The 21,944-nt window shown below is 39.6% G+C and overlaps 1 protein-coding gene across 3 annotated transcripts in view; it reads right to left on the bottom strand.

Moving 5' to 3' along the window:
• The window catches only part of babam2 (BRISC and BRCA1 A complex member 2), a 76,969-nt gene that overhangs the window by 11,329 nt on the left and 43,696 nt on the right, over positions 1 to 21,944 (bottom strand). For all 3 annotated transcript variants that reach the window (XM_026944115.3, XM_053237342.1, XM_026944116.3), the window contains one exon: positions 4,801 to 4,910. In XM_026944115.3, the coding sequence (XP_026799916.1) occupies positions 4,801 to 4,910 (110 nt within the window). The remainder of the gene's footprint in view (positions 1 to 4,800; positions 4,911 to 21,944) is intronic.

Raw genomic sequence — 21,944 nt, 5'->3', positions numbered from 1 at the left:
AGAATGAGCTCTTCACCTTTAAGTGTCGCTAATACCTTGGCGCAGCTTTGCAAGTGCTGTCATTAGGGCTTAGATCAAGAATATGTTTCACAGATAAAACAACCAGCCATCAGTGAAACAACCTAAAGCAGATGGAGAGCAATTACACACATGCAAATGTCACTCGTGTCTATCAACCCTATAAAGTGCTTACTGCACAGACACGCTATTCATAAAATAAAAGCGGAAATGGGAAATTATCGGGAACGTCGCTCACTGCCTAACGTTATTCAACTGTCAAAGTATAGGCTTCTAGCTTTCTGAATGCTTGTCTATCATAACTCCTTTGGCCTTCATAATCATGTCAGAAGGAGATGAATGGAAGAGATGAGAGAAGAGACTAAGCTGGACAAAGTGGGGTGGGGGGAAGAGAACCGTAATAACAAAGAACTGTGTAACACCGACAATAGAGCTCAGATCTCCATGGAGACATGTTGCGATGCTTTACTGACGTCTTCATCAGGACATAGGCCTGCTCAAATACATAACATCAGATCGACGAACATGTAGGTGTTTGAGCAATGTATGAAAGTAGAGTTTTAACATTTATATCGGTGAATTAAATACATCCTTAAAATATACACCACTGTATATTTATAATCTCACTATCCAGTGTCACATCAAGGTTCCTCTCAAGGTTTCTTTCTCATGTCTTCTCAGTGGGTTTTTTCTTGATCAGCATGAAAAATGGGTGCCAGATGGGCTGGTTGGAATATTTCAGAAACTGCTGATCGTCTGAGAATCACACACAACTTTGTCTCGCATAATAGTGCAAAAAAACAAACAACATTCAGTGAGAGGCAGGATGAGAGAGGTTAATAGGAGAATGGCCAGTTTGGTTTGAGCTGACAGGAAGCTTACGGTAACTCAAATAATCACTCTTTACAACCGTGGTGAGCTGAAAAGCATCTCAGAATGCACAGCATGTCGGCTCTTTAGGCGGATGGGCTACAAAAATAAGTAGGATATGATCACATTATACTCCTGTCAGCCAAGAACAGGAATCTGAGGCTACAGTGGGCACTGAGTCACCGAAACTGGACAGCTGAAGATGGGAAAAATGTCGCCTGGTCATTTTCCAAACTTTAACTGTCCAGTTTCCTGTAAAGAGCGGTTCTGTAACTCTGCTTTGTGACTATTGTTAAAACCGCTATACAAATAAACTCAATTAAACTGAATTATGAGGCTGACCAGGCCGCTGTAGGAGACATAAACTAAGCAAATGTTTGTGTACAAACATAACTCTGATTACGCAAAGAAAAAAAAAAAAAAAACACTTTATCTTTTCCCCACAGGGATGGAGGCAGAAATGGTGCCCACACTATGCTTTTACATAACAGAGCATGTCCGGTGCTCGACTGCGAAGGGCTGGTGCACAGCACAATAAAAATGCACACCTGGCACAAAGTAAAGCAAAACGCTCCATTCCAAAAGATAATGCTCTCAAAGCGAACAGCCTGTCTCCTGAATAGACACAAAAAGTGAAACAGACAACTGCAAATATCTTCGGCTCTTTATCAACCCATAAGCGTGTGTAGGAGTCAGTCTCTGAATCTGTCAGCATCACCATTCGAACAGAGAGATGTGGAGTCCACCATGAAACAGCGAGAGCCTCACTCTAATAATAACAGAGCCGAGTGTGTGGGCGCGCAGAACAGCGATCGCTGCAGCACTGCTGATGTTTGAAGTGTGAAAGGTTCGGCGGGTAAACGCGGATGTGTGCGGCTCGGGTTTGCGAGGCCTTTTGAGAGATGGAGAGAACGAGTTGGAAAAAGATACAGAAAGCCAAGAGACGCGGAGAGAAAGAGCGCGGGATTCCTATGCGGTTTGTGTGTTCGCCTCACTTGAGGTGGCTGATAGAGACCTTTCTCTTGGCTTTTCTCTTTCAAGTCCCACTCACTCTCTTTGTCTTGCTTTGTGCCTGATCCAGAGGGGTTGGCTGGCTCTCTGACTGCGGGCAATGTGTTCAGCATCAGCCTTTAGGGCAGCTCTGAGATGGAGCAGGGAGTTCTTCAGATGTGCCGAGTTTTTTTAAGGCATAAACACAGGGACAGCTCGTCTTGGCTGAGGCTACACAAGCTGCACATCAACTGGGAATAAAACCGAGCAGTGCCGACGGCAATCCTGCTCCTCTCCCCGCATCCTTTTACTGTTCAGAAGAGACATCCTGTGCAAATGCAAACTCAAAATCACAGCTACTTTGAAAAGCACAAGAGCTGAGTTAAGCGCGCACAGTGAGGATTTAATACTGAAATTACGTGAGAGTTACACATGTGGGGTGGAGTTTGAGTAAAACAGAGGCGTGTCTCATTTCCATGTGATTCTAACCTTGGACTTAAGCCCATTTTTCTTGGGTGCATTACTGTTTGACATTTTGATACCCACAATATGTCACATCAAAAGTTTACAGTTTTGGCTGTAAATACCTCAGAAAACTATGGAATGCCCTTCAAGACCAAATGTGATAATTACTCAATAGTATCATCCATTTAAACTCCACTATTTATTTATTTATTTATTTATTTATTTATTTATTTGCTGGCTACTTGCTTGCTTGCTTGCTACATCACATGACATTTGATATTTGTGGTCTAGACATCTACACCCTACTGAAAAACCCCTGTCTCTGACACCTCTACATGACTTTGGGGACGTGAACTACACGTAAGTGATTTGCATAACCTGAACACTCAGTAAATCGACTTCAGCAGGTGCGTAGCCAGACTCTGAACACACGTAACTTTCCCTGTGTAAATACTGACATAACTCTGAACACAGCCTTATATTTATTTTGGTATATTATGTGTTTATGAAAAGCACTGTAAGCCAACTCAGAACACAATCTATATTCATTTTAAATGGCCTTGTTCAGGATCAGGTTTGTCCTTACAAGCCCTGTGTTTTCACCCTTATTATAATCCCCTCGCTCAGTCTGCAAAACACACCCGTCAACCCACACACTCGCGCAATCCAACAAAAACATCCACTCCTACCCATCCCTTTCCCTCACTCAGCCGAGCCCAGACCGTTAATGTACGAGCGCAAGGGCAAGAGCACATTATTAAAACTCCCACAATGCAGTATGGCGAGGGGAAAGAACCTGTGATAGATAGAAGCTGACATGGCCGGAGAGCCAGCGAGCGGAAAGAACGGGCACGTCCTCTCACTAGGCACGTCTGAGTAGATCAAGGGTGGCTTCGAGAGAGACAGAATAGGGAAAATGTAAAGAAAAATAAATCTTGCCTAGAGGCGGACATTAGCAGACCTTGCCTAAAGAGATCTGCCTGTTGTCAAGACATGATGAAGTTTCTTTTCTACAGCCGGGTGACCTTGTGGTTAGTCCACCCACAGCAGATGGCATACAGAGATGGCAAACAAGTCTTTTTCTGGCACCAATGTCATATTTTATACATCATTTATTTAATTTGATTGAACTCTTACATAAGGAATACTGAATTCAAATACATTATGCTGCATGTTGCTGTGTTTATTTGGAAACAATGATGCCTAATAGGGTCGGTGGCATCATCATCAGATGATGTTAGATCTCAGCTCAGAAAAGCCAGATGTGCACTTAAAAGGGTCACAGCTTTACACACTCATGACTGAGTGACTCTAATGATCACACACCAAACAAATTATTTCTGAATAACCAACAAACCACTGAGGCTTAACAAATGGAAAGAATGCTCTCATAATCATGCTTAATTTTACTGTGTAACCTTTCGCACAAACACAGCCATAACAACTCACACATACGTGCATGGGTGTACGAATACATATGCGCGCACACACACACACACACACACACACACACACACAGCCATACCCCTAATAACTTCCCAATTTTTCCTTATTTTAGGGAAGTAAATAGCAGAAGAAGCAGTTCTTCTGTCTTATGGTATTCATGAATTCGACGGTTAGATAAGGTGTGTCATGGGCTGTGTTTATCCATCTCTGAAATACCAGCAGAAGGCCGTTTTGTGGAAACTAATCTTTCCATAAGGTCTGTGTATGAGTAGCCCTCAAGGAAAAACATCATCACGTTTCCAAATATACATTTAATCATGTGTGTGCTTGAATTCAAAAGGAAAAAAAAAAAAACTGAGCTAGAGGAACTAATTAGGTGGCAGAAGAGAGGGAGCGGTAATAAAATATATAAAATCATGCTTGACATGCACCAATATTTAAAATGCCTTCAGAACAATTGTTTATAGACATGTAGTCTTTTAAACATTTCAGTCAAACTCAAAAATGATTGGGACCATATAAAAGAACTAGCAAAAAAAATAATTGTACACAACAACCATTACACACAATGATTCAAATTTTCTTCTCGGAAAACTGTTCACTTTCCTTTCTAACTCACTCCATTTTCTCTTTAAATAATAGCAAATTCTGGCAAACCTACTAACATGCCCAAGGCGTATTCTAAATAAACGCAAACGAAATGGCATCCTTGAAGCAAATCAAATTAAATTAAAATCACTCTCATTCTTCAGGAAGTCTGTTGTTGCGTTTCACCAAATATAAGGTTGCACACACAAAATCCCATGTCTTCTTTCATCATAGGGAAAACCAAACAGCTTGGGGTGGATAGATAAAATAATATTTTCAACAAAATATTGCATATAAAATAATACACTTAAACATCATTTGTTAAAGTGCAAAAAGTTTGCGTATTGCATGTGGATTTATGAGGGGTGCCAATAATTTTGGGGTCGACTGTAACTGAAAGGTTTATGTTTTGGAGCTACTTACTGCTCTATACTGGGCGATAAGAAGAGTTTGGGGAAGACCTGAGTAGCCTCAGCATCTTCAAAACTGACTGACAACAGAGCGACATCTTCTCCCGGGTCCAGAGCCGTGTCCTGAAAAACACAAACATTAAAAAATGGGAAAATGTGCAAACAAACCATTAAAAAAAAAAAAGTAATGTGTCAGAGTGACTTGCGCTGAGCTGATTTTTCATCTGGAAATGGTGTATCTTTCATCATTAACTCAGGCACGGCCATGTCTGCCTGTTTCTCTCTAATCGTGTCAGAAGAGCCTGTAGAGGCTGCAGATGATCAAATTCTCTTCTTCAATTCTGACTGCTGTTCATTCTCAGTTTATCTCGAGCTAGGCCCTGCTGGAGCGTCGTTTGCACACGAGACCCTGCACTCTAATCAAATGACTTTCAGTTGGTTTGAACCTATCCATTTGGCATAATTACTGCCTGCCGTGCAGTACGCAGGGCTGCACGTGGTGCCAGAGAAACGTTACCAGCTACAAGATGAGTGCTAACGCTTAACTCAAAACGTTCAAAACGGACTAAAAAAGAAAACTCAAAAAAAAAAAAAAAAAAAAAACCCCAAAGAAAACCAGTCTCTAGATTAATCAAAATTGGAATGTTGTTCATAACTGCGTCATATTGCTTGTATTAATCTGCATAACTAATCCAGTAATTAATCTCATTCACTCAGGAACATAGTGAAATGATCTAGTAAGTAAGACACCATCTGACAATTTCCTATACTCAGCTCTTTTGAGAACTATAGCACTATCATACGTATATTTATATTTTCTTAGCTTATTTTCTTTCCATACATGACTTGGGTGCATAAAATACTTTTACCTTTCGAAAGAGAACACATTAATATCAAAGTCACATTTGTATTAGGGAAAGGTCAAAGTAGAGCACTTCACTGAATCCTCAATATCTGCCAGTTTGTATAAAGCTCACTTAAATTAATCCTAAGTGGTCAAAAGGAAACTAAAGAGCTACTGGAAATTCAGGTATAGAGAACATGTAAAAATGTGCTGAAGGATTTCATGGTACAGAGATCTTATTACTGGAATCTACTGCTGAGGGTGTTCTCACTACATTTGCATGCCTTTGTAATATGCTGAAAGGACGGAAACGGTACTGAAATTCTGTGTGGGAGAGGAAATAAATTGAAACCACATTACTTTCAAGGCAACCTGCAGACAAACGATGTGTCGCGGACAGTTTACAAACGATGCATTATGTCCAAATCTTTAAATATTTTGTAGATACTCAGGTATAGAACCTATACTGCGTATTGCATGTCAAGTATAAACGGGGCATTTCACTTGATCTCATGTGACATACATAAAGAAATCGGCATGTATACTGTAATGAAACATCTGAACTGGCACACTAGGAAACACACGCGAACATCGATGTAACAGATTGAGTTTAAAATGTAGCATCTTCATCTGTAAGGATGAATCTTATGAGACTCTGACAGCAAGTGTGTAAATGTGTGTGAAAGTAACATGAATGAAATGTCAAATGCAAGCCTCATTGCCCATTTCTTCCCACTCCTCACGCATATTCCGAAAGATGGAGAACGCTGGAAAAAGGAGCGTCTATGGCCAAATGTGCTGCTTAATTAAATTAGTTCACTTCAGTGCACAGCACGTTGTATCCGTAGTGTAAAATCTAGAACATGGCCAGAATGAGGGAGAGGAGTTTTTCTGGAAATGCTTTTCTAGGATGTTTATCGATTTTTATTTTCGTAGAAGTCATTAGAACGTTACAAGTTAAGTTGGTGATCGAAGTAAAAAAGAGAATATCATGTTCCCTAGTTGTTGAAAGGGTTCTGTCTTGATTGGCAAATCCTCTCAAAAATATAGATCTCTGTGAAAAGCCTGGAACAGGAGCTGGGCAGGAATTACATTTCAAATAGTAGAAAATGAGACTAGTGGATGATCGTATTTCTGTCCATAGTAGTGAGACAAGTCACTGCTGACGCTGCTGTACAAACATCAGTATCTTACAGCTGTAAAAGAAGAATTTTCTTTTACTGTGTCCTTTTAGCTGTCCATGTCCATTCAGGTTTGGCGGATAGCAGGAACAGTGTGTATCTTCTGACCGTTTGGCTAGGAGGAGTCAGACAGGAAGTGCGGTGGATTGAGGCAATGGATATTACTAAATGACTTTTTATGGCTGAAGGCTAAAGTATCTTGCAAGAATATTATGGCAGTTTATATCGATTTTGGAAAATAATTCTCAGCTTACAGGAAAACTCCACCCTGAACATCATGAATACTAATCTTCAGATCAGATCTTCACTGGCGTCCAAGCTTGGAAATGAAATCCTGAGTTGTCTTTTTTTAAATTTAAACCTCTTCCATCTATTTTCCTTCTGATTTCCTACATTACCCACAATGCTGCTCGACTATCCACTGATAGCACCAGTGGAATTTAGCTCTCGCTTTGTCGCTACCTTGAGAGAATGATGCAGCAGCGCTTTAGTGATTTAGCATGTCCAGCTCTCTCACCTCTTCATCTGTAGACTCTGCTTAAACAGATCAGCTTCCAAAGCTTCAACTTTCATGCCAATGCCACCGTCAATGCCATCGCATTCGTAACCTCGAAGATCACAAACTAGCCAAACCGAGTCTCTGACGTAACACAGCATAACTACGTTGGATAGCTACACTGCGTTTTGAAATTTTGAGTCCAACTTTTGCAATGTCTCCACTACTCCTACATTAGATTTCTCATCAATATGACACTGAACGAGGGCAAAGGGGGAACTAAATCTGGAACAGTTTTTTTGTGTTTGTATTTAATATGTTTCAGGGTCGAGCTTTCCTTAAAATCATAGATATGGCTAACATTATAATCATTATAATCAATTCCGCACAAATTCATACAAAAACATATTATTTGGACATGTATTCAAATATATATACATGCATGCTTATGTACACTTCAGGCTAAATGTTTCATCTTAAATATGAATAAAAAAGGTCACTCATTAGAATGCACCTCTGTCCAGTCCACAGGCATTCTGACAAAGTACGAAAAGGACTAATGAAGAGTCCAGTGATGAGTAATGACTGTTTGAATGACCCTTGCTCAAGGACTGAGAGAGAAATACGAAGCAGGGAATAAATAGAGAGAGAGAGAGAGAGAGAGAGAGAGAGAGAGAGAGAGAGAGAAAGCGCTTACTACAGCCTGTTCCAAAATAATGACCCTTGTGCATTTGTACAGATGCCTCTAAGTCAGTCCCTCATGTGAGCACTGGGTGCCCTGTGCCCTGACTCGGGTAAGACACCAGGAACAAGGCATACTAACATGAAGACGTGACAGCTGTCTTTAAGCCAAGACTTGGTCAAAGTCACAAGAGAACATCAGAGTATACCAAAACTCCAAACCTTAAGGTATGAAAGACACGCAAAGCATACAGAAAACACACACACACAGGTGGACTATACTTCTTCCTGTTTCTATGGCACTCTTTCTAGGATGGCTGAAAACACTATAATATATGAGCTCAGGAAAGAAAGTCAATTATTAACCTAGAATGCATTCAGACTGTGTGCTGCACAAATGGACTTTTGTTGTTTGGGTGTACAATAGAGGTATAATAAAGAGCACATTAGGACAAGGTAGACCAATTAGTCATGTTATGGAGCACTCAAGGACAGAGTCGATAGAGCATGCCGATAATATCCAAGGTCCATGTATGTACAAGAGTGTGGAGAGAGTGCAGATATGGCATGGAAAGACATGGGAACGGTGTATAGATATCTTACATCACGGCGCTCTCAAATCTGGTTGGTCAGAAGGTGTGCGCTTTCTGTAAAAGCAGCTCTGACAGTAGTGCCTGTTGCAAGACTAATCACAGGTTTATATTAATACCGTCGTTCTTATATGTTATCATTTCTATAGTAGGTCATTCATAGGGACTTGCATAGAGAATGCTCCAACTCTAGCTAGCTAGCTATAATTTCTAGCTAATAATAAACAAAAGTTTTGTTATGTAACAAACAAAAATGTATAATCATTGATGTGGTGATGTTTTCTGTAAGGAAATGCTTATGGAAGGAGTCTCCAGTGTCCATCACTTTTCACAGTAAGACGATAAGAGGGAATGTTTATAACCATTATAACGTAAGTGAGAAAAGTTACACAACATTATATTAAAAAACATGCCACATTGTTTATTAATAAATTTAAAAAATGTAATCGTTTGCAAGTTGCTGTATAAATGTCAGTTCGGACAGTATAGACACTCACCATCCACTTTAACAGGAACGCCTGTACACCTGCTCATTTATGCAGTTATCCAATCAGCCAATCATGTGGCAGCGGCACAATGTATAAAGTCATGCAGATGCAGGTCAAGAGCTTCAGTTAATGTTCACATCAAACATCAGAATGGGGAAAAAATGTGATCTGTGACTTTAACTGTGGCAGGGTTGTTGGTGCCAGTTGGGCTGGTTTGTATTTTAGAAACTGCTTTCTACACAACAGTCTCCGGCGTTTACACAGAATGGTGCGAAAAACAAAAAAAAACAACCCATGAGCAGAGGGTCTGCAGGTTAGAACACCTTGCTGATAAGAGAGATCAGAGGACAAGAAGTCTAGTAACTCAAATAATAACTCAAATAAGCACTATTTACAACCATGGTGAGCAGAAAAGCATTTCAGAATGCACAGCACATCAAACCTTGAGGTGGATGGGCTACAACAGCAGAAGACCTGTCTGGTTTGGGTGAGTCTGTGCCCATGGTAGCCTCAGACTTCTGTTCTTGGCTGACAAGAGGGGAACCCAATGTCTTCTGCTGCTGTAGCCCATCCACCTCACGGTTCGATGTTTCGTGCATTCAGTCATGCTTTTCTGCTCACCACGGTTGTAAAGAGTGATTATCACCACTCACTGGATGTTTTTAAAGAGTGATTATGAGTGATTATCACACTTTTTCCCCCATTCTATTTGATGTGAACATTAACTGAAGCTCCTTGACCTGTATCTGCATGATTTTATGCATTGTGCTGTTGCCACTTGATTGGCTGATTGGATACCTGCATAAAGCAGGTGTACAGGCGTTCCTATTAAAGTGGACGGTGATTGTATAATACCTAGTAGTGTTTAGTAGAGTTATCTCTACTGGTCATTTTATAGAAGGTAAAATATGGTTTAATCTTTCCAGATGCATGCATGTGCAGTCCATAAAAAAAATTACTGCCATGTCAGATTTGGATGGAACTAAAATCCGAGAGATACTCTGGTAATAATTCCATTATCCCCATGTAAAACTAATCTAATCCAAGAGCAATAAAATACTTCAGGATGTGCTGTTGTCGGAAAATAATAAACTCTGATGTGGTAGTAGTAACACTACTTGATTTGTTTCCTAAGACAGCACATCTCATCATGTTTTATTCCATACTTACTGCACGGGCAACATGCAAAGTTCTGCTTACTGAGATGATGGAAAATTAAACAAGCCATTTGAAATATTAACAAACAATAATTTATATTTGAATTTTTTTGTACACTGTTTTATGTAAAGCGCTTATATGTTTGTGGAATAAAGTCTTCATTTAATCACATATGGATGATCAAAAAAAAAAAAAAAAACAAAAAAAAAAAACCACACTTGCCATGACTGAAAGAAAACATTTTATAAAATCATTGTTTTTGATGAGGCATATTTTAGTTAATACTAAAGCAAAGAATATTAGATTCACCAGAGTGTTTTTTTCCCCCACTTATTCTGTATATATATTTACAAGACTTGCCTCAACGTTTCTATATATTTAGAAAAATAGATCAAACTCTGCCTAGAAAATGATGATGACAAGTGATGGAATGAAATTCACATGTGACAGGGTAACAGCAGTGACTGTTTTGGCAGCCTCCCCGGCTTTACTCACCTTACAGAAAGCAGGATGATGCAATACCAGGTGTCAGGATGGATGGTAAAGCCTACTGCTTCGTACATAGTCACAGAGCGGATATTTAACTGCCACAACAATAATGCATGGACACACCACAAAAACGGATATACTGCATGTCAAGACATTAGCTCTGTGCTTACACAACAGCTTTCATGGGCTCTTGGGTTTCTAAACCTTCTATTAATCGGAGGGTTCTTGTGGGAATAGCAAGAAAAATGAATCAGTCGCTGGATGATTGTAATAAAACACAAAATGAAAGGAATCTAATAAAATGAGATGGCTGTATTATGAGTCACATGTAGGAACACAGAGAGCTGAATGACTCCCATGAACGGTATGAGCATAAAAAGCAAATCAGACGCACAGTCACTCGTAAGAAAAACACACAACACCGCACATCTATGCTGTCCAAATTAGTCATGCACACAGTTCTATGAACTCAGACGTGGTTTACAAAGCACAACATGCGCACACACACACACGCACACATACACACACATACACACACCATGCCAGCAGCATCATTGCCTGGACATGGCTGATGAAACACCTGTTAATGACTCACACAGGACAGTCAACAGCTGCTTGATACGCAATCGTGAGTTGTGTGGGGAAAAAAAAACAAAAGGCGCACACACACACCAACACACAGACAAACCACACACTCTGCTCCAGGTGTTACAGAGCACAAGGTGAGGCAACACAGAGGCATTCAGGAAAAAGCTGTCGAAGAACGACAGATATACACTCACCGTCCACTTAATGAGGAACAATCTGCCAATCGCGTTACAGTAACGCAATGCATATAATCATAGGGATACAAATCAAGAGATTCAGTTAATATTTACATCAAACATCAGAAAGGGGGAAAAAAAAAAATCTCAGTGATGTCAGTGACTTTGACCGTGGCGTGGTTGCTGGTGCCAGACTGGCTGGTTTGAGTATTTCAGAATTTGTGTGGGATTGTGGGAACATTCTCTAGAGTTTCCACATAATGGTGTGAAAAAAAAAGAACAAAACAAAACAAAAAAAAAAACATCCAGTGAGTGGCAGTCCTGCAGGTAGAAATGCCTTGTTGATGAGAAAGGTCAGAGGAGAACAGCCAGGCTGTTTTGAACTGACAGGAAGGCTACAGTAACTCAAATAAGCACTCTTTACAACCGTGGTGAGCAGAAAAGCATCTCAGAATACTCAAAGTCACCGAGTTCATGTTTGTTTTCTGCACTCTGATGTTTAATGTGAACACTAACTCACGGACTGGATAAATGCATGAAATGCAGGAGTACCGGTGTTCCTAATAAAGCGACCAGTTAGCATGCATACATCTGAAAAGAAAAAAGAAAAAAAAAAAAAAAGAAGAGTTAAGAGAGAGGTACCAGCTAACAGAAAAATAAACAAGGCTGTGTCTGTCAATCAATCAATTCCAGAGGAGAAAAGTACTCAGTCTGTAGTGTGCACACAAAGAGCAGCCCGTATTGAGCAACTGTAAAATCTCCACTGAATACAAACAGGGATTAGGACATAAAGGGCTTTTAGAATAATCCTGAACCAATGTTGGCTAAACCGCAGGTACAGATCTTGTGCAACAGTCTTTAGGTACACAATAACACCAAAAACACAAAAAGACAAACAGGTATGGCCACAACACAAAACACCTTTAAGTGGCCAAGAACGATTCATTGGCCTTTCACTCTGCTCTCTACTCTCTCTTCAGCAGTCAGGATATGCTCCATCGCACAGTAAACAGAATGATGCGTTCATAAGCATGACTTCTCAGCATTGTGTGTCACATATCGCAGCTAAGCACACCATTGTGTGTCATGACACTATGTGAGTGTCATGGCTTAGAGCTCTGGGTGTGTGTTACCTCCAGCAATGCAATGATCTCCTTCTTATGTAGGTTAAAGAGAGAGAGAGAGAGAGAGAGAGAGACGGTGTAAGAGTGTATTCACAACACCGTGACTCAACCTGAGTGTGTATAAACTGAGCCATTCCGAGGCCAGACCAGAGTCAAAAGCATGCAAACTGTTTAATTCCACTAAACACATAACTGAATAGATAATCATGAGAATATGTAAGGAATGAAACAAAATGGGACGTGCTCTTATTGGAATATAATGAACTTCGTAACTGTTTAATGTCGGGTTACAATTAGATCCTGTTATCATTAACCCTCTGGGGTCTGAGGGTGTTTTGGGACCCTGGACAAATTTTGACATGCCCTGACATTTGTGCTTTTTTCAGTTGCTTTTTAATGAACATATTAATGGCTAAAGTCTGATTACACTGTAATCAGCACAAACTGGGCTACAATAATATGTGAGCAGCATGTTTATACATGATTGTGTTTTTGAGAAAACAGTGTTTATGCATGGTTAGTGAAAAACTAAAATTTTTAAGTCACTGAAATAAGTCTTTGAGGCAAGTATTCGCTGAGATTCAGGGTGTTTTATTTACGTGTCTGTGAAGAGAGGTGACAGAGACAGAGAAGACAGAGAGCGCACCCTGTCTGTTTTCTTTATTCTACAAAAGCACAGCGTTTTGTTGTTATTATGAGTGTATACAAATAAAAGTAGACCCTTTACAGATTCGAATGATGTATTGCTCTTATCTGTACGATCAAAACTGACTGAGTAATTTAAGTTCTTTTCGGTGTTATCAGTAGAAGATGCCACAAAACGCGCCGGCGCGTTGGTCGACCCCAGAGGGTTAATGTAATAGCAGGTACAAACAGTTGTTCCATAACATAAAATTTAATGGATTAAAGAGTTATTTGTTGGAATATTGCTGCAGACTAAGAGCAATAAAATAATAATAATGTGGCCCGACGGTAAGATATTTATTATTTTCGAAATTCATATCTCCTGAAGTGTTTTATTGCTCTTATACTACAGCAATCTTCCAACACATCACACTTTCATCCATTACCGATTATGTCGTGGAATGTCTGTGAAATAAACTAGTTCCTGTTATCACTTATGTTATAATGGCTATAAACAGTTGTTCCCTTACCAACCTCTCTTTTTTCTCTCTTCAATTTAATAAGACTAAATAAATGCAGCTTGTTAGTGAGAAACAGCAAAGCCCTTTTCCTGTGTCAGAAATCTTACAGCTCGGACTGTTACACGGTGCTAACACTGGAGACTCCTTCCATAAATGCAAAATAAACATCTCCTTTTGGAAAACTCCACCATACCAACAATTACACACATTTAAAAAAAAAAATTGTTTATGTGGAGCGTCCATCATGCAAGTCGCTATTTTAGTTAGTAGAAAAAGTGATTTAAATGACAGCTGGAGCTACTGTCAGAAATGATGTTATAGAAAATGAATTAACACTGATATACTGCATACTGACGTCATGGGGACTTGGACACAAACAAATGATCCGAAAGAGTTCAGTGGGGTTAAATGCATTGCAGCATCAAACTTTGACACAATGAAATATGTTCTAGTAGCCAACCCTACACAAACAAGTTGCAGCACAAATCAACATAAATGACTGCTATAAGTTTTATTTAATTTATTTTTAAATGGTATGCCTGCTTCACAGAAGGTTTTCCAGCCACTTTTGATTGAATTTACACTTTTCCAATTCAGTGTGTATCTGCGGAGGTGCTAATGCTAGCATCAGCTTAATGCACATCCCTGGCTTGTGAGACTTGATGAGTCAATGAAATTAAAAAACTGAACACCTTTGGGATGAATTGGAACACAGACTGCATTCCAGGCCTTCTCACCAGACCTCAGTGCCTGACCTCATTAATGCTCTTGTGGCTGAATGGAAAATCCCCCACAGCTATGCTCCAAAATCTAGTGGAAAGCCTTCCCAGAAGAATGGAGGGTATTATAACACCAAATGGATCTGGAATGGGACGTTCAAAAAGTACATATGGCTGTGATAGTCAGGTATCCACAAACTTTTGCCCATATATTGCATTATACAAAATTTTCTGACTGAAAAATCACTGATCCCACCATTAACATGGCATTCATGAGAGGATAAATAAGAAGTATCTAATCTAAGCCACTTCCCATAAAGTCTTCATGAGTCTGCATAGTCTTCTTGTCTTCATCTCTCCTCAAGAATCTCATCCCAAATGATGGTCAACACACCTAATTTATGTGGCTCATTTTGCTGCACATTTCTGTAAATGATCGAATCCAACGCCAAAATGTTCCTTTAGTGGTTTGAAGCTTCACTTTCTATGACAGACTACCAGATTCCTGCAATCGAATTACTCTAAGTATCACTACTATGCACAAGTGACAACTCCCACTATCACCAAATTTTGTGCACCATGCAATAATGTAAAACACAGGAAAAATGAGAGGGAAATTGAGGAAATGAACATTCAGTTTAGGTTTATAAGGAAGTGCTCAGAAAGTCACATGGAGCAATTCCACAGAAGTGTGAGGAAACAAGCTTCTGTGGAACAGAGCGAATAGGGAGGGGTTGTGGTATGATACACAAATCAGATAAATTTGTCTGTGACTTTTCGGGGAAGTTACACAGGTCAAGGCTATGGTAAACAATGTCAAAATTGGAGATGCTGGAAGAGCTGTCTTAAGAAAAGATTTCTAAATGGCCTTTCACTCAAACTGTACACTACTAGTGGATTTCTTCTAAAGGTACTCTGAGTGCACCTAGGGGTCTACAGAGTACACCCACCCATCATACAGGCCTGCTTGTTTGATGATGCTGTTGAGTTCAGGCCACTTCAGGCCTTTCACTGACTCTGAAACATCACCGTTCTTAGAAACGTAATTCAGCACTGGCCAAAGAAGCATCAAGATGGAGTGCCAATATTACTGCGCTATTTCAGAGGAATGGCATGTACCTCAACAACAGTACCAAACCTCATTCAATCAAGGGGATTTGAAAAAGAATTTAAAAAAAAATCTTACTCTGGGGTAAAAGATCCTGTTTCTTTAGAGAGCAAAGTTCTTTGTTGGTTGTACAGTGCACTTTAAAAGCACTTTGCTTGCACAGCTGATTTGTATATGCTAGAAAACGTTCGAATCCTAACCCTCTTAGATATGCATTCATTAGCGTCCCACCAAATTAAAGTAAATAAATACCTGTTCAGAAAGGAAAAAACCTAAAACTCCCTTAATCCTGAATCCTCTCACTCCTGTTTTGTTTACTTTTTCACATCCTCTCTTTTTCTGCTGACTGCCTGCTAGCTCCTGTCTGTCACTACGTAGCCAGACTTCTTTCTTGCCAAAAATTGGTTGTGATCACATTTGACATATCTAAACTGGTTTGATCTACGGCCCTGACACAGAACTGACTGTGAATAAAAATTACAGAATTGTCAAGGTGACTCACAACAGCTCAGTAACATCATGACATCAAAAATGCACTGCAGCTTTAACACACTGCTAGTTAATCTTGTAAAAATAAATGAACCCTTGAAAGTCAGTAAAAACCACCTTAAAAAGCACCAATAACTCCACACTGTCACCTCCAATAAAAAATTCACCAGTCTTTTACGTCTTGGCATGGGGAATTTCCTCAAACTGCTTCACAAAACTCCACAGCTCTGATGTTTAAAGGATGTTTGAAAAGTCCTCTTCAGCATCTTATTAAGATTTAGGTTAGGGTTTTGACCTGGCCATTTGTTCCTCCATATTAATAGGCAAGAACGGTCATTACAAAAAATGTACATTTTTGTAACAAAATAAAACATCTGTTTATCCACTGGGGTGTTACAAAAAATGAATAGTTCTTAATCTATTAATTAAGTGATGTGCTAGCGTTTTTCTTTTATTGTCCCACGCAAACATGTGACTCCAAATTTACAGATTTTTGTCAGAGAATAATACTTTGAGTAAGCAAAAAACATGCATGCAATAATCCCCATATAATGTAATCCTTCACTCCTGCTGTAAATTGTTGAAAATAGACTGCTAACTAAATAATACCTAGCCAACATGAGACTTGTGAATTGAGAAATGAAAACTGATAAAGGTATAAAAATGATTGCCACACATTGTGCATGGAAAAAGACATGTCATTGTCTCCTCATGTACAATGTGTGCCGTTATATCTAATCAGCTGTCAAGTGTGTCATCTTTCATTTATTTTAACCGCTGAGGCCATATCATAAATCAGACATTTTGACACAGGAATTTCTGAACTTTGAATTTAAAAAAAAAAAAAAAAAAAACCCTGAGAGGTCATGGTTGTAGCAGTGGTGACATACACCCTACACGTGTCATGCATCATAGACGACCATCATTTACGACCTTTACTGCCACCCTCTTCTCAATGAGTACCAGTCACACCCACAGCTTGCTCATATTCAGTAGCAGTAAAAAATCATAAATCTGCTTTATTTTACTACATTCACCATCAATAGGAATTACACAAAAAAAAAAAGACAAGCAAATTGTACAGAATACATTGTCTTAACAAACAATCCCTGAATTTCCCTGAATTTCCAGGAAGCTCTACAAAGGTGGAGCTTTCCAACATCAACAATCCTTTGCTTTCTAAATGCCACCTTTTGCCATGGAAGACAATAAGCATATTGTCCTGGCCTAAAGCTTTCTTTGGCATTACGAACTGACTTCATAACCACAAGGTGTGGCCCGCGACTGTCACGATGCAAACTCATATTTACAGAAGATAATTCATGTACTTTAAGCTGCTACATTCTGTTCAGGTCACCTATTACACAAAGGCTATAAATCACCTGTTGGAGCATTAACTCTTTTCTACTCATTAAGCTAGACTCCTTGAATGTTCGCTAGATAGTTTTAATGTTCAATTACTGGGAAGTGTGCACTTTTCACTATAACTAATGGACATGCTGCATTTACAGCTGCACATTCTTCCTGACCAGCAGCCAATTCATTCCCAGCAGAAACGTCACAGTACTCAGGAAGCCTTGCTCGACTTCCATGCGGATGCCGGAAACCGAGGGAGTAACAGCTTTCCTTGGTAATCTGTAACATGATGCAACACGGCTCCGTGAATGACGCAACATTAGGGTTGGGTTCTACATTGCAGCTCTTCTATTACACTACCAGTATATTGCTAAAATATTATTCAGATATCTATTTAAATGTTTGATATACTTTTTCACTAATTTCTCATTTCTATACTCCGGGGATGACGCCTATGCTAAATTTTGCTAGCAGAGCAAATCTTACTGACTTCTACATCTCCATAAAAGCCTTTGATTAACTAAATGCTGATATTCTGCAGAAAAAGAAAGATATCTTTTTCCTGAAGTTATTATAAGCATATACATACAAGTGCACTTGTGTTCCACCACCCATTATTTACTGTAAACAGCTGTACACACAATTCAGGCTTTTCCAGTGTAACATCTTGCATAGCACTACTTCACCCCTATTGCTCAAATCCTATTTCCTGCTTAATTTCCCGTTGCTGTGCATTTAATCTCTTGCGCGATTCTAATATATATAAGACCGTGTGTTGTGTACATGTACATACACAGGCCCTTTGCTTTTTGACCATTATCAAGAGACGCAGATAAGTGAAGAGAGAAGAGACGAGATGAGAAGTGGAGATCACAAAGCTGCAAGCCCCATTCCTATAATTACATGTGATAATGACAGCTTTGAAGGTCGCTTTTCCCTCTGTTCGAAAATAAATGTCAGATAGGCGCACTAAATGGCTTTTGGGTGCAGTGCCAGGGTTCAGCGAGCAGAGTGGCCCGGGCAAATCGCGGGCATGTGAACGCACTGTGGATTCCACAATGGCATTTTCAAAACGTCTGTGCTGCTCAGCTCTAAATATGATGCATATGTGAGAGGAGCGTAGAAAATAGGATATCCAAACAGAAAAGAACACCGCGCCCAAATCCATTACCAAAGCCTGACCTTTACAACAAACACCCCGTCCATGCCAGTACGACCGCAACTTGTGCTTGAACCTAATTAATGTAAGCTTGCCACTCAGAAGTTCTGCACCAAGTAATTACGACTAAATAAAGTGCACAAGACCGTTGATCCCTGGATGACCTTAACAGGGAAAATCGAAGATGCTTCCTTTGCATGCGAGGAGCAGCTGTGAGAGTTTATAAGCCTTGTGGTCAACAAAGACATGGCTACCTTCTGTGGTGGGCTTCCACTAACTGCCCTGTTTGTCAAACTCCATCCACTCAAAAGAGATGAGCACTACTTCAAACGCAGTGCCACCCACGGTCACGGCAGGTGCTTCGGGTGGAGGTTGGCAAGACTGAAACTGCAGCTGGGGGGCAAAAACTGGGCGGACAGGCCTTTATTTGCTGATGCAGCCCTTTGTAGAGATAATACTGTGTTTACACGCCATGGTCTAAATGCATGCTGTATGTGCAGACTGTCCTGAGGGCAAGAGTGTAAACACTTGTGTGTGTGTGTGTGTGTGTGTGTGTGTGCGCGCATGCATGCATGCAGAAACACACGGAAAAGAAAGCATTAAACAGCCAGGTTGCTTTTTGATGTAACATGGAGTCGTGTCCATACTCTGTGTCTTCAAACAGATGTTCAGATAGTGCTTTCCATATGACAGAGTCTAAACAAAGAGCACAATAACCATCTAATGAGACTCACATGCGATCGGCCATGACTATATAATCATCCTCTTAATAATGGCCTTTAAGTGATTAATGGGCTGTACTAGGTGCAGTAAGCAATCTCTAGCTAGCAATTATAAAACTATGTACTTTTGTTACCTTTGGTTTTTTTTTTGTAAAGTGCATGGACGACAGCACAATCAATCACCAACTGTAGAAAAAATCTTTTAAGTAATCTATAACAGGGAATGTGATGGGTGTGGACTGAAGGCTTTGTAACAAGAACATTCCCTCCTTTGACAGTTGATTACTGGAACTGCAATTGCGAGAGATTATGTGAAGCAGAAGCTAATAATACTTGGCAGGAATCCATCACCGAAATGAATGCTCAAAAACCCAAGATGAACCAAACACAATGAGAAATGCTGAAAATCAGGTCCATGCTCTTTTTACATTTAAAATAATTGCAAAAATATACATTTTACACATTATACAACTTGACTTTAAAACAATAAACACGGTAGAATAGCTTGTACATAGCTTGTAGAATAGCTATGTTTATTGCCATGTCAACTCTCTCATGCTGAAATGTACTGCAGTGGCTTTTTTTTTTTTTTTTTCCATATCTGGATCTACAAACAAGTAGAACCAATTAATAGTACCCCTAATATTTCCCTAATTTGGTCACCTGCCAATTCCCACCCAGCCCTTCTTATCATACGACAGTTACAAACTGTGGCGCGTGACGGCTAACGCGCGCTTCCTCCGAGACACGTGAAGCCAGCGAACTGCATCTTTTCGAACTGCTGCTCATGCTGCATCCCAGAGCGGCGCAACACACTTGTAGGAAAGCGATATCTGCCCTCTTCCGCATACAAGAGCTCACAGTCGGTCATGATTGGCTAGTGTCATTGCCTGTGATTGACAGGGGAGAGAGTGCGTAAGACTCGAGGATGGCATTGTCGGGATTTAAACTCTCGATCTCTCGACGATAGTGCGAATGCTTTTCTGTTGTGCCACTCAGGAGGTGATTTTTTTTTTTAGATGCAATTTTATGGAAATCATTTCCTGTTCTAGTGTGTTCCAAGGAAAACCAAAACAAAATAAAATGACCAAATCATTCCACCAACCACCATTATTGACTTCGGAGATATGCAGATTGATGCACCTCTAATGTTTGTAATGTAAAACACATTTCAAGCACTTCCATGATGCATATTCAGATGCAACTTCATTACTTCTTGTTCGAATTTGCCTCCTTCCTCATCTATTAGAACACTGTCGTAATATTGGTGGTTTTGCGGGTACACCCACTGGCTTGCACCATTTTGCAACAACTGACACTGTCTTGCAACACACCGGATGCCCTGTGGCAGATTCAGCAGATTTCTCTCTGTACACTTCTCTGTACTGTGTGTATAATCAGTATCATACTAAGCTAAGTGGTTCATTTAGGCATGGCCTTTCAAAGGACACAAAGATTCTTCATCATAATACAAACTTCAGACAAATGATCCAACATAAACTGGTGATTACTCTGTTTGAGGTTGAAATTATTAATAATATAAGTACATAAACCAAGTTTTGTACTGAATTAGTCATGTATCAGAACTAGAAAACAGTTTTTCACTGGTTCATTCTGCTTGTACAAACCTCATTTTCTACAACAGTTATAATGCATGATGTGTCCTTTATTATGTAAGAAATAAAACACATCAGGGTGTGCTGTTATAGAATAATAATCAATGACAGGGTTGTGTGATGCGGTCGGATATGAAGCGGAGTTATCACCACATTTTTGATTCGTTTCCAATAAGCACATGTCCCACAGTGTTTTATTCCTCTTACACCACAGCAACGATTTCCATTTTAAGTATTGGACACGGTGTGCATTTTATTCAATTTTAGCTACCTTTAACGCCAGCGAAACAAGCTCTTCCTGTTATCACGTACGCTATAGAAGCTACAGTCGTTCCTTTACATGTCGTCATGTTACATAGAACCCAGAAAGCGTGAAGCCGTCCGTCCGACGCTGGAGACTCCTTGCGTAAATGTTAAATAACTATCTCCTTACAGAAAGCTTCACCATACCAATGATTAGATGTTTTATTAAATAACAGTACGTCCCAGCTGTTGTGATATACATTTAAAATATATGTAAACTTAAGTACGTAACCTTGACTCATGCACTACATTAACCATTCCCTTCAGAGATCTTTCACTTTAATGCAGGTTATATACTTCTCAAATGATTATCTGTACAAATGAGCTGTCATATCATCTGATACGTATTTTCAAGTGCAGATTATAATCTAATGTGTGTCTCAATCATAATATACAGCTCCATTCAGTAATTATCCATAGACACTATTTTTTACAGGAAGCAGAAACAGGATGTGATATTCCAGTTTTTTTTTTTTTTTTTTAAACCCAAATTGCCTCTGTACCAGCAGTTCTATCCACTAGCTATAGCCAATTTTTTTTGTGAAATTATTTGTGAATATGACATTTTATTTTGACCCTCAGAGCCAGTCTGGATAATTTGGCAGGCTAAACAGCTGCATAATTGTTTATCAGAGCGACAGTCTTAGCTGGTCTATTTAGCGCTGCATTAGAAATGCCCTAAACTACCAATTATCTTTAAATCTTTCCCTTTTTTTAGTCTATGC

The sequence above is a fragment of the Pangasianodon hypophthalmus genome, chromosome 10, assembly GCF_027358585.1.
Source record: "Pangasianodon hypophthalmus isolate fPanHyp1 chromosome 10, fPanHyp1.pri, whole genome shotgun sequence".
Taxonomy (NCBI): Eukaryota; Metazoa; Chordata; class Actinopteri; order Siluriformes; family Pangasiidae; genus Pangasianodon; species Pangasianodon hypophthalmus.
The sequence above is the reverse complement of the archived record's forward strand: the minus strand, read 5'-3'. Positions and strand labels throughout refer to the sequence as shown.